At 53.3% G+C, this 14,091-nt stretch overlaps 4 protein-coding genes across 4 annotated transcripts; 1 reads left to right on the forward strand and 3 right to left on the reverse strand.

Moving 5' to 3' along the window:
* Positions 1-515: 515 nt before the first annotated feature.
* NECHADRAFT_40720 (uncharacterized protein) lies at positions 516-2,526 on the reverse strand (the record flags this gene model as incomplete). The annotated part of the gene is made up of 4 exons (XM_003051045.1): positions 516-1,466; positions 1,525-1,677; positions 1,737-2,158; positions 2,235-2,526. 4 exons carry the CDS (start codon positions 2,524-2,526, stop codon positions 516-518), a joined length of 1,818 nt encoding a protein of 605 aa, XP_003051091.1.
* A 2,659-nt stretch (positions 2,527-5,185) lies between these two features.
* On the forward strand, positions 5,186-8,068 carry NECHADRAFT_40730 (uncharacterized protein; the record flags this gene model as incomplete). Its single annotated transcript, XM_003050667.1, has 1 exon — positions 5,186-8,068. The coding sequence occupies one exon, from the start codon at positions 5,186-5,188 to the stop codon at positions 8,066-8,068; it is 2,883 nt and encodes a 960-aa protein (XP_003050713.1).
* Positions 8,069-8,544: 476 nt separating this feature from the next.
* On the reverse strand, positions 8,545-10,422 carry NECHADRAFT_41555 (uncharacterized protein; the record flags this gene model as incomplete). Its single annotated transcript, XM_003051046.1, has 4 exons — positions 8,545-9,035; positions 9,090-9,964; positions 10,012-10,173; positions 10,226-10,422. 4 exons carry the CDS (start codon positions 10,420-10,422, stop codon positions 8,545-8,547), a joined length of 1,725 nt encoding a protein of 574 aa, XP_003051092.1.
* Positions 10,423-12,955: 2,533 nt separating this feature from the next.
* On the reverse strand, positions 12,956-13,962 carry NECHADRAFT_41441 (uncharacterized protein; the record flags this gene model as incomplete). Its single annotated transcript, XM_003051047.1, has 2 exons — positions 12,956-13,809; positions 13,872-13,962. The coding sequence occupies 2 exons, from the start codon at positions 13,960-13,962 to the stop codon at positions 12,956-12,958; spliced, it is 945 nt and encodes a 314-aa protein (XP_003051093.1).
* Positions 13,963-14,091: the final 129 nt, after the last annotated feature.

The following is a 14,091-nucleotide window of genomic DNA, read 5'->3' on the forward strand; positions in this document are numbered from 1 at the left end:
CAAAACGAGAGTGCCGTTGGCGAGATTGGCAGGGGAGCCCTTGGGGCGGTCGAGCTTGGGAGAATCGGGCAAGCATTTCGTTGGAGCGAGGCACGGAGCATCGTCAGAGTTGCTGTGATTGGTCGCTATGCGCTTTATGCAAAACACACACATGCACCGCCATGAAAGGATTACACGGTAAGTGCCGTCGTTGACTCGCATGGGTTCCTACAGCACGGATTCCAGTGGAAAGGGGAACGCGCGCGGGTGGCTAGAAGGGATACCCTGGTTGAATTGTCGGAGCGACAGCCAGACACAGTTGGTCAGTGTCATATCGGCCTGTATTATTGAAAAGTCTATGCCAAAAGGTCCTTCCTACGCCATCAACTTAAAATCTTCAGCCTCATGCACTTTTGGTTTTAAACTTGCAAGCAACACGCCATATAGGATATTCTCAAGACCAGACCATATCTAAAAGTATAAATCGACAGACGGATAGTTTCGAGTTTCGAGAGTTGAGTTGATAACACTCGTATTCAAATCTCCGCTTCACCGACATGCTCGTTTTCGGAATCCATGTCCCTTGCTGACGTCTCCTCATCCTCTTCGCTCGGTGATGTCCACCCCGTGGCCGCTTGAATCGCAACCACCACGAGACCCAGAGCGGCCGCAGCTGTCCAGACTCCCCGTGAAGCACCGGCATAGCCTTGTATCGCGATTTCTCGTTCTGCGATGCTCAGGTCACCTCCATGGACCAGCCCCGGTGAGCTTAAAAGGTTGGAAACTAGCCTTTGCCGGTCATGGCTCAGCTCATCTCCACCGTCGAGCTGCAGGAACCCGGAGACTAGGCCACTCCTCAAAAGGCGGTAGAAGATGCCCCCGCCTATCGCCGTGCCAAAGCTACCCCCGAACCCTCTAAAGGTGGCTATGAGGCTCGTGGCAATGTACTGAGTGTCGTCGTGGCTTAGATGCAGCGTATGCGCCAGAGTGTAGTTCAACACGCCCCCCGTCGCCATGCCGTTGACAAAGACGACCAGGATGAAGACGACAACCGGCAGCTCGGCAGTGCCCGCAAGCGAGAGGGCACACAGGCTGAGGCTGAACAGGGCCAGGGACGCCATCGACGGGAGCCAGAATGCACCGCTGCGGCGTACGTGAAGCCAGCCAACGAGGACGCCGCCAAGGCCGAACCCTATGTTGGTCGGGATCAGGATCGACCCTGCAGCTGCGGGAGCGGCGCCTCGGACGGCGAGCATGAAGATTGGCGCGTAGAAGAGCACGCTCCAGCGGGCCGACATGAAGCCCGTCTGCGCGAGGCACGAGAGGAGGATGCCCCGGGAGGAGAGTACCTTGATAGGTATCACCGGGTCTGCGGCGAGATAGTACTCCACGATCAGGAAGAAGGTGAGAGTGATGAGAGAGAGAATGAGAGGGAGGGCTTGAATCTTGTCTGCGAGACCGTAGAGGAAGAGTACAATGGTTGTGGTCTTGAGTTGACATTTGTTAGTCCGAGAGCGACTCGCGATAGTATCACAATGAACTCACCAATAGTATCGCCCCAAGGTAATCAATTCGCGCAAGCTTTTCTCTAATAGAACCCTTGGGAGTTTCCCTCGAGTCTAAAGAGTGAGGAAGACTGTTGTAGACTCCTAGGCCTGCAACAAAGGCGAAAGGGACTTGAGCCCAGAACAAGGGTCGCTGTGGTGTATCAGCGATTGGTCAAATATGTTGTCTCTCAGATCCATCTTTTCACTTACCCATCCCACAAGGGGCATTAATCCACCGTAAACCACAGCGCCAAAGGAAACACCCAGAGTGAAGCCGGCATTGATCAAGCCCATGACTATCCCCCTAGTCTTGTCGCTCGGCAGTTCCAACGTCAGAACCACAGCCAATGTCATGACCCCAGCGGCGCCCATGCCCGCCACTATCCTTCCCGCGACAAACTCGGCAAAGGAATTAGCAGAGGCGCATAGTAGACTGCCGGCTGCCATGAGCGTCGCCACGGGCAGGACGAGTGTCCTAGTGGGGAAGATGGTGGCCAGGCGGCCGCCGATGGGGGTGAGTGAAGACATGGGGATCATGTAGGCGCTGCTGAACCACATGGCCGACGCCTCGTAGGCGCCTAGCTCGGCGGCAACGGTGCCCTGGATGAGGGTCATGCCGGACATGTTGGAGGCTGGGGAGTGTTAGCGAGACCTGTCATGGGCACCTCAAGGGGGTGAGCTAGCGCCATGGCGGTGAGACTTTCGTACCTTGCAGGAAGATGAGAAGCCCAAGACTAAAGGTGATGGCGAGGGCCCTTGCCGACCGAATCGGCGGTCTGGCTTGTGTTGGGTCTGCATCTTCGACATGGCCGGTTGTGGTGGTAGTCTTGGGCGAGTATAGTGAGTATGTCCGGGAGCTGATGCTGGAGGCGGAACTCATGAGGAGCGGTGTCTCTTCAGAGGCTGCGGCATCATGATCACGGAGGTCGTGAACGCCGTACGCCGCCGAGGACGGACCCGGGGCGGCGCCGGGAGACGGAGGTTGCGGAACGGAAGTCATGATGCGGGATGCGGGAGTGAAGAGGCACAAGCGCCGAAGTTATCAGCAACGTGACCAAAGAAGGGCCAGAACAGTGCGGGCTTGACCGCTGCACTTAGATGACCTAATAATTCATGCCGGAGTATAGGCGGTCAAGACGAGACAATTTGGCCAGGTTGAAGCTGGCACTCATGATATGGGAGATGTCGCCATGAGCGGTGATTGGTAATTACCCGCTCATGAGCCGGAGCCCGGAGGTCAGAGGCCGGAGCTCCGAAATTTCGGAGCTAGCCGTTTCCAGCTCCGTCCGAAGTTGGGAGTTCGAAGCCGGAGAGCCTCGGTATTCACAACAGGAATCACAATTGAAACCCAACAAATTCAAATATTGGTTAGAAAAGGGCAGTTGCTGGGGTAGGGCTCATTTTTTTGCCACCTCGTGCCTTTTTCTACTTCGTTGGCAATGGATAGCTTAATGCAAGTATACGTGGTTGCAGGATCACCACCAAGACAACTCTTCACACCTGCATGGCTAGCACTGCGTTTGTCTCGGCTACGAGGGGGGTGATCTGGACAATCGGAGACAGAACTAGCGTGACAGGTGTCTAGAGGGGTACGCCTGATGACAGAGAGGCGCAACATGACTTGACCAAGTGTGTGTGCGTGAGGTGATTTGCTCGCTGTCAGAACAGAAACAGGCAGCGGGATAAAAGACAGCGAAGGGGAGGAGGGGTTCAAGACTCGTGACCTAGTTGCAGTGCAGATTGGGGGGCGGCGGCCGCTGGCTGCAGGCGGGGAACGTTTTGTTTTATTTGTTAGGCAAGTTTTTTTTTCCTTTTGTAGTTGCGGTGAGAGACGGGAGGCGAAAGATGGCGGAAAAAGAAGGACGGATATCTCAGCTGGGCTGAAGGAGTAAATTCCGCACTCGCGTGGTAGTGCGCGGAGTTTGAGTTTTGGCAACTTAAGCCGTTTGAACGTTGGGAAATGGAGGGCGATGATCAGGGTTTGGCAAAAGCTTGGTGCATCCCGTTCGAGATAGCCGAAGACAAAATGACGTATGGTTGATACAACTCTCCAAGATACAAGTGAAGTACAAGACAATCCGGAGGGAAGAAGAACGGGAGCGGGGGGAGACAGACACAAAGTGAGCGGCAACGGCAACGGCAACGGCAGCAGTAGCGGGAAATGAAGGCGCGTGGCTTGCAATGGAGGATGTCAGTCAGCCACTGTCAGCTAGAACCCTCCATCATGAATCAACCCGCGCGCGGAGCCGCAGGTCAATTGTAGAGACCGAGACTCTGGGGAGACAAATAAAGGTTGTGTGATGATGATGTGTGTCTCGATCGGCAGATGTTGGCTGCGACAAAGGACCGAAAGCGAAAGCGAACCATCACCAGTTTTGTTGCTGACGGGCTTTAAAGGCTGAAGACAGCGGAAAAGAGGGTGGCAGTGATGATGACGAACGAGACGAGATCTGCCCCCCAAGAAAAGCCACCATCAGCCAAAAGCCAAGAGCCACCAACTCCCAAGCTATCGGAGCCACCATCCGTCGTCACCGGCACCCTCTTTTTGGGGAGAGTTCTCTTTTGGTGCGAGGGATTTTTAGGGACCTTGAAAGATGGGATGGGATGTTTATTATTTCCCCCTCTTTACAATAAGCGAACGATGGCATCAGAATTGTACGTAAGTAAGGGCCGATGCCCTCTGAGGAAAAGAGTACTGTAGAGTACTGTAGAGTAGAAAACAAGGTTGCATGTAACGACAGCATCACCCGCATTTTCGTATCCGTTTCTTGTCCCGTCTTGGAGGGGGCTTGGGAAGCTAGCATCTGTCACTAGCATGTCTTTAGTGACCTCTTTACATGCAACTCGAACTCGATGGCCATCCCAAGAGGCTGTCATTGTGGCCTTGGCAGGACTCGGGTACCTGGAGCCCTCGAGTCAATTCAAACAAGATGTGGATTTGATTGTCCCTGACCTTGTCCTTATTACAAAATTGAAATGGAAGATCTTCATCCTCTCACCGTTTGATTTACCGTTCAATGTCAACTGCCCCCCCACCATTAGCTGGCAAAGCTGGGTCCCTTTTTAGCCTCATTGCTTGACTGTCGGTGGCTGAACTCCCCCGGTTTTTTTTTTTTTTTACACTCCAAGATCCACCCTCCCGCGCTGTTACGTTGCTGCCGCTGCCGCCGCCATTCAAACGTCGACCCCCCCAGACGTTGTCGATTATTTTTCTCACTCTGCCCAACCTGACGAAACCCTTTTCTTGTGCTCCCCTTTCGCGATCCAGAACCTCGGGGCGGGTCGGCCTTGCTTTTTGCTTGGCTCATATTGACAAAATTTAAAGCAATTGCTACTTTCCTTCTTCTCCTTTGCTCTCATCCTTCCGTCGTCATCCGATATATCCCATCCCACGATTCTCCGGCCCACGCGACTCAAGCTTATAAACCCAACATTAACCGAACAACTTGATATAACTCGAACCTTGGCCCGACCATCTTGACCGGTTCTTTCGATTCAAAAGCCCTCGCATATACTCAAATCCCTGTCCTCGGGCTACCCACTCTTCCCGAAGAAATGGCACGCCCGTCTATTTGCGACTCGAGCTTCTCAAGCTAACCTCCTCCCTCTTCTTCTCGACGACTCTCTACGAGTCCCATGTCGCCTAACCCAACCTCGACATGTCCGACTCGGCCTCCTCCGCCGACAATGGAGGCTTCCCCGATCGCGGGCCGGCCGTCTTCGCCGTCACCACCGCGACCCTCGTCCTCGCCACCGTCTTTGTCGCTGCCCGCATGGTCTCGCGTACATTTATCGTCCGCAACATTACCTGGGATGACCGCGTCATGATGCTCGCATGGCTGTTTGCCTTTTTCTTGTCCTTCACCATCTGCTTTGGAGTTCACAATGGCCTCGGAAGGCACGACGTCAACATCGACGAGAGCCGGAGGCCCGCTCTCCGCCGTTGCGAATACGTCTTTTCCATCCTGTACAATCCCGCCTTGATGGCCACCAAGACGTCCATCTTGATATTCTACCTGCGATTAGCCAAGCACACACAAAGGGTCCTACGCTTCGCATCCTGGCTTGTCCTTGCCATTGTTAATCTTGCCGGCATAATCCTCACCTTTATGAACGTCTTTCAATGCCGTCCAACTGCCGCCGCCTGGGATCCCGCCTATGACGACCGCTCCAAGTGCATACCGTTGCTCACCGAATTCATCTGCTCCTCCCCGGTTAATATAGTAACCGATCTGGCCATCCTCGCCCTGCCTATACCTGTTCTCACCGGCATGCGCTTGCCCTCGCGCCAAAAAACGATTCTCGTTCTTACTTTCACCGTTGGTATCTTTGTCACGGTTGTCGATGTGATACGGATCTACTACCTCCAGCAAGCAATCACCAAGGTCCCCACCGGCGCCAGCGGTGACCCTCAGTCGAGATTCGGCGGCCAGACTGATTTTGCCTGGAACGCTTCACTATCACTCATGTGGAGTGCTGTCGAGGTCAATGTTGGAATGACTTGCGCCTGTGTCCCGACATTGAAACCTCTTGTTCTCAAGCTGCTCCCCTCCATGCTGTACGATCCCAATGGAAGCAGGAGCAGTCTATCCAAGGGCCCCAATGATTCAGACACGCCTTCAACGGGCCATCGCGCCAGCGTGCAGCCTCCTCCGCCAGTGGCGCGTCCCGGCGTCCAATCCCCCCTACCGGCAGACGCCCCCATGAGCGCCATGGAGTTCTTGACGACGCCATTCGATGAACCAACGGTGACAGCACCTCCACTAGCCAATTCTCCTCAGCAAGGGACGACTACCTTTCAGACTTCGACCACCTTGACTTCTTCGACAGGAACTGGAGAAGGCGTCTACTTTGGCTTTGTCAACATGGCTAGACCCAAGAGTATGCTCAAGTGCAACAAGAAGGAGTCTTTCAAGTACTGCACCATTGTCTCGATCCTCTTTTTACTCTGGGGCATCTCATATGGCCTCTTGAACACGCTCAACAATGTCATTGCGTCCGTCAACAATATGACTACCGCTGAAACGCTGGGTATGACCTCGGTATACTTTGGAGGTGGTTACTTCTTTGGCCCTCTACTCGTGGGTGAATGGATCCTTCGAAGAGACGAGCATAACCGATCGAGGCGTCACAAGCGCAACGGCCATGACAGCGTGGGCGGGTTCAAAGTGACCTTTATTGTTGGCCTCTGCTTCTATGGCATTGGAACCATCATCTTCTGGCCCTCTGCCGTCACTCAATCTTACCCAGGCTTCATGCTTAGCAACTTTGTTGTTGGCTTTGGACTTTCCGTCTTGGAGGTCGGGGCAAACGCCTTCTTGATACTATGTGGCCCCCCTGAATATGGCGAGACGCGTGTGCTTCTTGCTCAAGGAATCCAAGGCATTGGCAGTGTTCTAAGTGGCCTACTTGCCCAGAAGGTCTTTTTCAAGGGTATTGCTGAGCAGGACAACACGACCAGCATGTCTCTCATCAACGTCCAGTGGACATATCTTGGCATCACATTGCTCTGCGTTGCCCTGGGGCTGTTCTTCTACTACATGCCTCTTCCAGAAGTCAGCGACCGCGAATTGGAAGAGTCAGCCAAGCACCTCCCTACAGACCCCCAGAGAAAGACGTGCGGCTTTCAACTGCGCACATGGAGCGTCATTTTGGCCTTCATCGCTCAGTACACGTACGTCGCTGCTCAGGAGTGCAACAGCATCTACTTCAAGAGCCTCATGATTTCCATCCTCCCCGACCACGTCGATACGGGTGAGGAAGCGACCAATGGCGCCAGCGAGACAAGCAACCCCGATAAGCCTCACGGCATCGCTCTCTCTATACCCGACTACCTCCTCATTGCTCACACTGCCTTTGCCGTCTCGAGATTTATGGCAGCTGGCTTCACCTACCTCTCCGTCTTCCACGCTCGACTCCCTCAACCTCGCACAGTCCTCACCACATGCATCGCCATGTGCTTCCTCTTCGCCCTACTCCCCGTGGTTGTCCGTCCTCCCAACCCGAACCTCCTCGTCATCCCCATCGTCCTCTTCTACTTCTTCGAGGGCCCCATCTATCCCCTCATCTTTGCCGTTGGCCTTCGTGGCCAAGGTAGACGCACAAAGCGCGCTGCTGCCTTCATCACCATGGGTGGATCTGGCCCTGCCTTCTTCCCCTTTGTCATGTACGGCATCATCAAGCACGGCGGCACTGTCAAGATTGCCTTTTCCGTCGTCATCGCTTTGCAGGCTGTCATGATGGCTTACCCGATCTTTCTCGAGTTCGCCTCTGATGCCAAGAAGCTGGTCGACCCTTGTCCAGCTGTACGCGATGCCCTCAGCCGGCCAGACGAAGAGGCACCCTCCCCTTGGGAGACGATCATTGTCGAGAGGATGCGCCGGACGACCTCGATGAAGGAAAAGTCACAGGGCTTTCTCGACATGGTGTCTAAAGGCACTAGGGGTATTGGCGCCAAGTTCCTCGGATCACGGCGTCGCTCATCACAGCCCTCTGTGCAGCATAATGAGGACAATAATGGTGTTATATCACGATCAAACTAATGTTCATGACCTTTCCCTTTTTCTTCTTCTATACCTCATGTTTCTCATTCTTACCTCTTGGATAAATAAACAGCGAAAAAAGGGGGGTAGGGGGCGTCGTTTGGATCAATGACGGATGAAATGTTTTCTATATACCCAGGATATCTCTTATTGAAGGGATATCGGTACATATACCTCTTTTTTTTTTTTTTTTTACACGAACATATATATGGACGACGATATGAAATCGGTCTATATGGTACAGGATGCCCTACGTGGCAGAATCAGAATATTTCAAGAATTCGCGGCAAAAAAGGTCGCCATCATGAGAATCACGTTTCATTGTTCAATCATCAGTCGTGTTGTTTCATTTACTTCATGTGTAATCGAATAATGAAGGCCTTAACAGGCACCAACAGATCATTCCGTCATGAGCTTGCATCAACATCATCCTCTATTTGATCAACCACCAATGACATTCTTTGATCAAGGAGCCTCTACCAGCCAAACTGCTCACAATGCAGTTCCACGCTTGGTCCATCAGACGTGATACATTCGGCCGTCACGTTGCGGACCGTGGAAATGAGTGATCGAGGCCCACAGCCCATGACCAACACACGCTTGTCCGAGGAGACGCCGTCAACCGCACCATGGATGAGAGAAGCGACGTCAGGTCGACCATACATGACAGGAATTTCGCTAGGAAATTCCATGGTGGAGTCGGCGCTAGGTGAGGCAGGGGACTCGGTAGGCGACGAGAAGCCTTCCTTTTCAATGTCTGCCGACAGCCTTGGGGTCGTGAGTCGTGGAAGAGCCTCCTTCTCAGGATCTGAATCTACAAAAGTGCAGTTTGACGACGAGTTGGACGTCGAGGGGGGCTTCTCGGTGTCAATTTCGGTTGCCGAGACGCGTGTCACGTAGACCTTGACAGAGATCCGACGGTCACTTCGAAGAGTCTCGAGGTGGTCAGAGAACCAAGTGAGATATGCTAAATCCCTCGGTCAGATGTTATGATTCTTCAAGTTTCAAGAATACGACTTACTCTGATTCTTAATCATCCAAATAAACTCAACCTCCTTCACGTCTTCCTCACCAAGTTTCTCGAGCATGTTGAGCGCCGCGCCGACAGTGAAGCTCGCTCCGCTGCCCCCTGCCACGAGGACAACCTTGTCATACTTGCTCGCGTCGGGAAAAGCGCCGTAAGGACCCTCGACCGACGCTTTGAGCTTGATCCCCGGGCTCTGGAGAGCGTACTTGTGCAGCGTCTGGGTAAACCCATCGTGTGCAGCGACGACGAACTCGAGAGGGTTTGTGGCCACGATGGTGAAGGGGTGAGTTTCGGCGGCGCGGGCGGCTGGGATCCAGAGGAAGCCGTGCTTGCCTGGGGCGGACCTAAGGGGCGCCTTTGCAAGAGTCACTCGAGTGCCGCCATTGGGGAGAGGCATAAGAGTGACGGTATTGTTGGTGCTGTTGATAACAATACGAATGAAACGAACAATACGTTCCAAGAACCAGATCCCACCAGCGACAGCCGCAGCGTAGAGGACCTTCTTGCTCGGCTCGGGCTGATGAAGACCAGTCGTGATGATGGCGACAATCCAGAAAGTCACATGAATGTAGTAGAAAAGTTCGTACCACCAAGAACGAAGAACAGCGCCGGTGATGGAGAGAACTAGGAACGAGCCCGTAGCAACCATTCCAAAGATCTCGTCCCGCTCAGTGAGGCGCTTGATAAGGCCCTGCATGCCGAACATGGCAGCATAGGCGCATGAGTGAACAATAATAAAGATAAGGGTTGTGTAGCCAGCTACACGATGGAGAATGTTGAGACGCTCATAGGATGAAGCTGTCAAGATGGCCAGGGGAGTGTTTTTGAGAGACAGGAAGATGGTAATGAGTAGGTTGGCGATACCCATCCTGCTCCTGTCAGTAAGTGAACACAAGGAAATGGCCATGATACTTACCATCCAGTTCGAGATGCCACGTTAGAGAGGAGCGACATGTTTTGGTTGTCGATGTTGGTGAAAGTGACAATAACGTTGATAGCCAGGTAAGCAGTGATGAGGATCAGGTGCGCCCCTGAAGGTACCCAAGGAAACTCCTGTAGACAGGCACCTCTGATCTTTCTACCGCATCGTCAGCTACAGCATCTTTCCCCAAGGGAAGAAAGTCTCATACCTAAAAAACCGAGTAACAGCATTCGACTTTCGTGAAGCACCGAGTCCAGCTCCGATCCGTCTTAGAAGATGAGGAAACGCAAAGAGGCAAAAGAGTCCAGCCATGGCCCCTGCAAAGATGGCCATAGACTCAAAGTTCATCTGCTTGCGCCGGGCGAGCTTGGCGAGAAACGCCGGATCAGCGTGTCCGCCCGCCATGATAGCTGTGTAAGGAGCAAGGGATTTTAACGAGAGGACGAGTAAAAGGGCCTTCCAGAGGCAGCAGGGAGAAAAGTGTGGTTTAAAAGAAGGCAAAGAGGCAGGAGTCTCAGTCAAGCTTTCTAACGAGTGAGACTGTGACCTGTGTGCGCAGTATGACAGGACACAACGAACGTGAAGAGAGTGATCAAGGAGTGTATCAGAGACTCAATCTCCGAAGTAGCACGGTGGTGGACAGCGAGAGTAAGTGAAAGTGATGCGCGGAAAACCTCGAAACTGAGGGCTGCTTGCTCGTCTTTATCTACTGAATCCCTCCCCTCTTGACTCGTCGGTCATGCTGTGTCCCACACAGTTAAGAGTGTATGTGTGGAGAGGCATCGGGAAAACTTGAAACAAGAGGGTCTCCACGGAGAGTCAAGTGTGGTGATATCGGGCGTAGGGCTCATGGGCTGCAGACAAAGCCGTGAAGGATCTGCCGGGTCGATGCACTACCCGTGATTCGGGAAGCCGACACGTAGAAGTTCAGTCAAACTGATGACAGCCAACTGGCAGCTGTGTGGTCAGTTATCTTGAACCCTCGGCAACTGGCATGAATCATGGCGGCTAGGGGCGAGTCAGTCTTGTCGGTCAACAACCTGTGGATCTAGACAAACCACATGGCCAGATGGATAGTCTCCATCTATGCAAACTAGACAAATAACCTCTCAGGTACCCGAAGAAATCACGCACCCGTGTCTCGTTGTCATCGGACCAGTTGCTCAACCTTGGTGCTGCCCTAGGGCGCTCAAGGTTGAGACAGTCTGTCACCTTCAACCAAACGGCTCGACCTGCAAAACTGCTCACAACAAACGACTCAAGATATAGGATGAGACATACGAGCTCGGGACAAATTGCAGAGTCGGTAAACCCAATGTGCCGGTGTCTAAGCCGGCGCTGATCATCGGGCGGTTCCTCGGTGGAAACATCTCGACTCGCAACATCTTCTAAGCCAAGAGGCTAGAAGAGACTGACAGACAACCGTCTCTCGGGATGTGGGTCGCCTTCAAACTCTGTTCCTGGTCCCTGGTTCCTGTCAAGGAGAGTTTGAACCATCGAGAAGACAAGGGTTGCATTTGATCGTGAGAGCCAACCAAGTCGAGGAGATCGATACTCTCCCAACTATCAGCATGGGTACGGTGAGATCAAAGCAGCCATAAAACACATCCCTAGCCCTCTTGCAGTCAATTTTTTTCTCTTTAACAATATCCCTCCTGTCTTGTGGGAACTAGGGATGGCGAAACATCCGCTCACCCCGTAGTGTCCACGCGGTGACATTTCGCCACACAGCCAATGACTTGTCCGTAAACTGTTTGCGCAAGCTTGGTTGGAGGAGAAATCCAAGGCACTCAGATGTAGTGCCTGCTGTGTCACCAACTTTGTGCGCCAACCAGCCATTCAACCTGATCTTCCAGGCCAACAAGTGTGCTGGTTTGAAGAGTTGCCATGGAAGGGAATGGTTCAAGATCTCGCACTCTCCGGCTCCGACTTCGTATCAAATCCAATATTCGCCCCAGACAATCTTGGTCAGATTCGAGAAAGGACGCGGAATGTCTTACTCCTGAGTCGATATTGGCACCTCTTGCATCTCACATTGTCTTGTCGCTTTGCCAGCGAATCAGAACAACGTGAAGGCTTAGGACTCGATCTTGTAGGGCCATCCTGTGTATCTTCGGTTTCTACCCCAGATGTGACGGATGACAGAGAATCCAGGCCTGCTTTGTCAAGCTGACAGAGTTTTCGAGTCTGCTAACCGTGTTTCGTTGCATCGCACATAGGCTCCAGATCCCTGAAATCATGGCTACACTCATCATCTTTCGGAGAATGCTTCGTTTCAACATCTTCGGCATGATACATGTTCCGTTTAATATCATGGTCAGCCACTGAAGCAACCTTCAGCAAACGCCACCGTGTCAGTGATGCCGCAACCCGTCCAAGGCGTGAATCTGAGAATAGAACACAGAAGGGCTGGAGAACTGAAACCCCATTGCATCTCCTTTTCTGCTCTGATTGTGTTGGCTGTTTCACCGCATTGAGAGACACAACGGTCCTGCCCCGTCCTCTGGGCACACGGCGGAATGACGGGAGGGGCCTCCATTTCAGCAACTACCCGACGGGCCAGGCTGAGTTGGGTTTCAAGAGGGACAGTTCCTCCGTGGGCCTCCTCGTGTGTGGTTGCCTGTGCGGATAGTGAATTCGCATCTCACACATACACACTTGCTCGACCAACGACTATGGCAACCCTCCTGCACGAAAGTCGAGCCGAAATGGCCTCACGTGGGGTTTCACTGGGAGAAGCTCGAGTCCTTTTGTACTGGGTAAAAGCAACTTTCGCCGTGGGCGAGATTCCAATGTTTGTTTTCCGCCTGTTGAAGCAGGAAGCCGTCTCGGATGTCACCATTGCAATGGGAACTTGGACCTATCGACCCGTCGATACCGTCCCTTTGCACATGGCGACAGGATCGGAGGACTCTTGCCAGACAACGTAGGCAACATTCTAAGCGATAGACATCTTCATGCCGCCGTTAGCACAGATAACGCTGCCCGTCGTCCATCCACTTTCTGCTGAGCACAGCATATCGATGGTGCCTGCAATCTCACTCGTGAATCCTGGCCGTCGGCCACCCATCGATTCGCGTACGATATGGTCGAAGCGCTCGGCGTCCGGCCCTGCCATAGCCAGGACATCAGCCTCGCCGTCATATTGCGCCAGGGGCGCTGCGTCGACATAGGGCTGGTTAATGTCCCAAAACGTCTTTCCGGCGGCCGCATACATGTCTCCCCATGCAGGCCCAGGGTTGACAGCATTGACTGTGGCACGAGAGGCCAGCTCACGGCTCCAAGTCCGTGTCATAGCTTCAAGGGCCGCTTTGCTCCCCGCGTAGACGGACTGTCCCTGATAGCCGATGGATGACGATACGCTCGAAACATTCACGATGCGGCCAGCTCGGTTTGCGGGGAGATGCGGGGCGACAGCTTGTGTGAGGAGAAGCGGAGCCAGGACATTGACGGAGTATACACGTTGAAACTCGGTTTCTTGAATAGGACCCTGCTTAGGGTCATTCATGTGCTGATTTGAAGCAACGCCGGCATTGTTGATGAGTATATCAATTTGGAACAGCTTGTTCGGGCTGTATGAGCCAGAGAAGGATCGTGCTGCTTCAACGATCTTTTCTGCAGCCTCAGCCGGGCTGCTCAAGTCGGCCTGCACAGCAGAGCATTGAACCTTGTGGGAAGACGACAGTTCACTGCAGAACTGCTTGGTAGGTTCAGTCGATGAATCGGACGTGTATACGAGGAGTAGATTGCATCCTTTGGCGGCCAATCTAGCAGCAACAGCCGCACCAATTCCTTTGTGACGAGTCAACTCAAAAAGGACACGAGACGGTGACAAGATGGGGTGCTTGACAGACCTCGTGAGCCTCCAGTCACGATCCCCAGCTTAGAGTCGTATGGTCGAGCAGTCCCTGGAGAGGACGCAATCTCTGTCTTTGCCTCTGACATGTTGGATGGTGATGGATTGCTCTGGCGGGCGGCTGTGATGACCCCTGCTCGCGTGGTCTGTCTCTTAACCTGGTAAGAAACCTTGACCGTGATTAAAGACGGTGATTGACGAGCGTAAGACTATCAACG

Source organism: Fusarium vanettenii, assembly GCF_000151355.1.
Source record: "Fusarium vanettenii 77-13-4 chromosome 5 genomic scaffold NECHAsca_5_chr5_3_0, whole genome shotgun sequence".
Taxonomy (NCBI): Eukaryota; Fungi; Ascomycota; class Sordariomycetes; order Hypocreales; family Nectriaceae; genus Fusarium; species Fusarium vanettenii.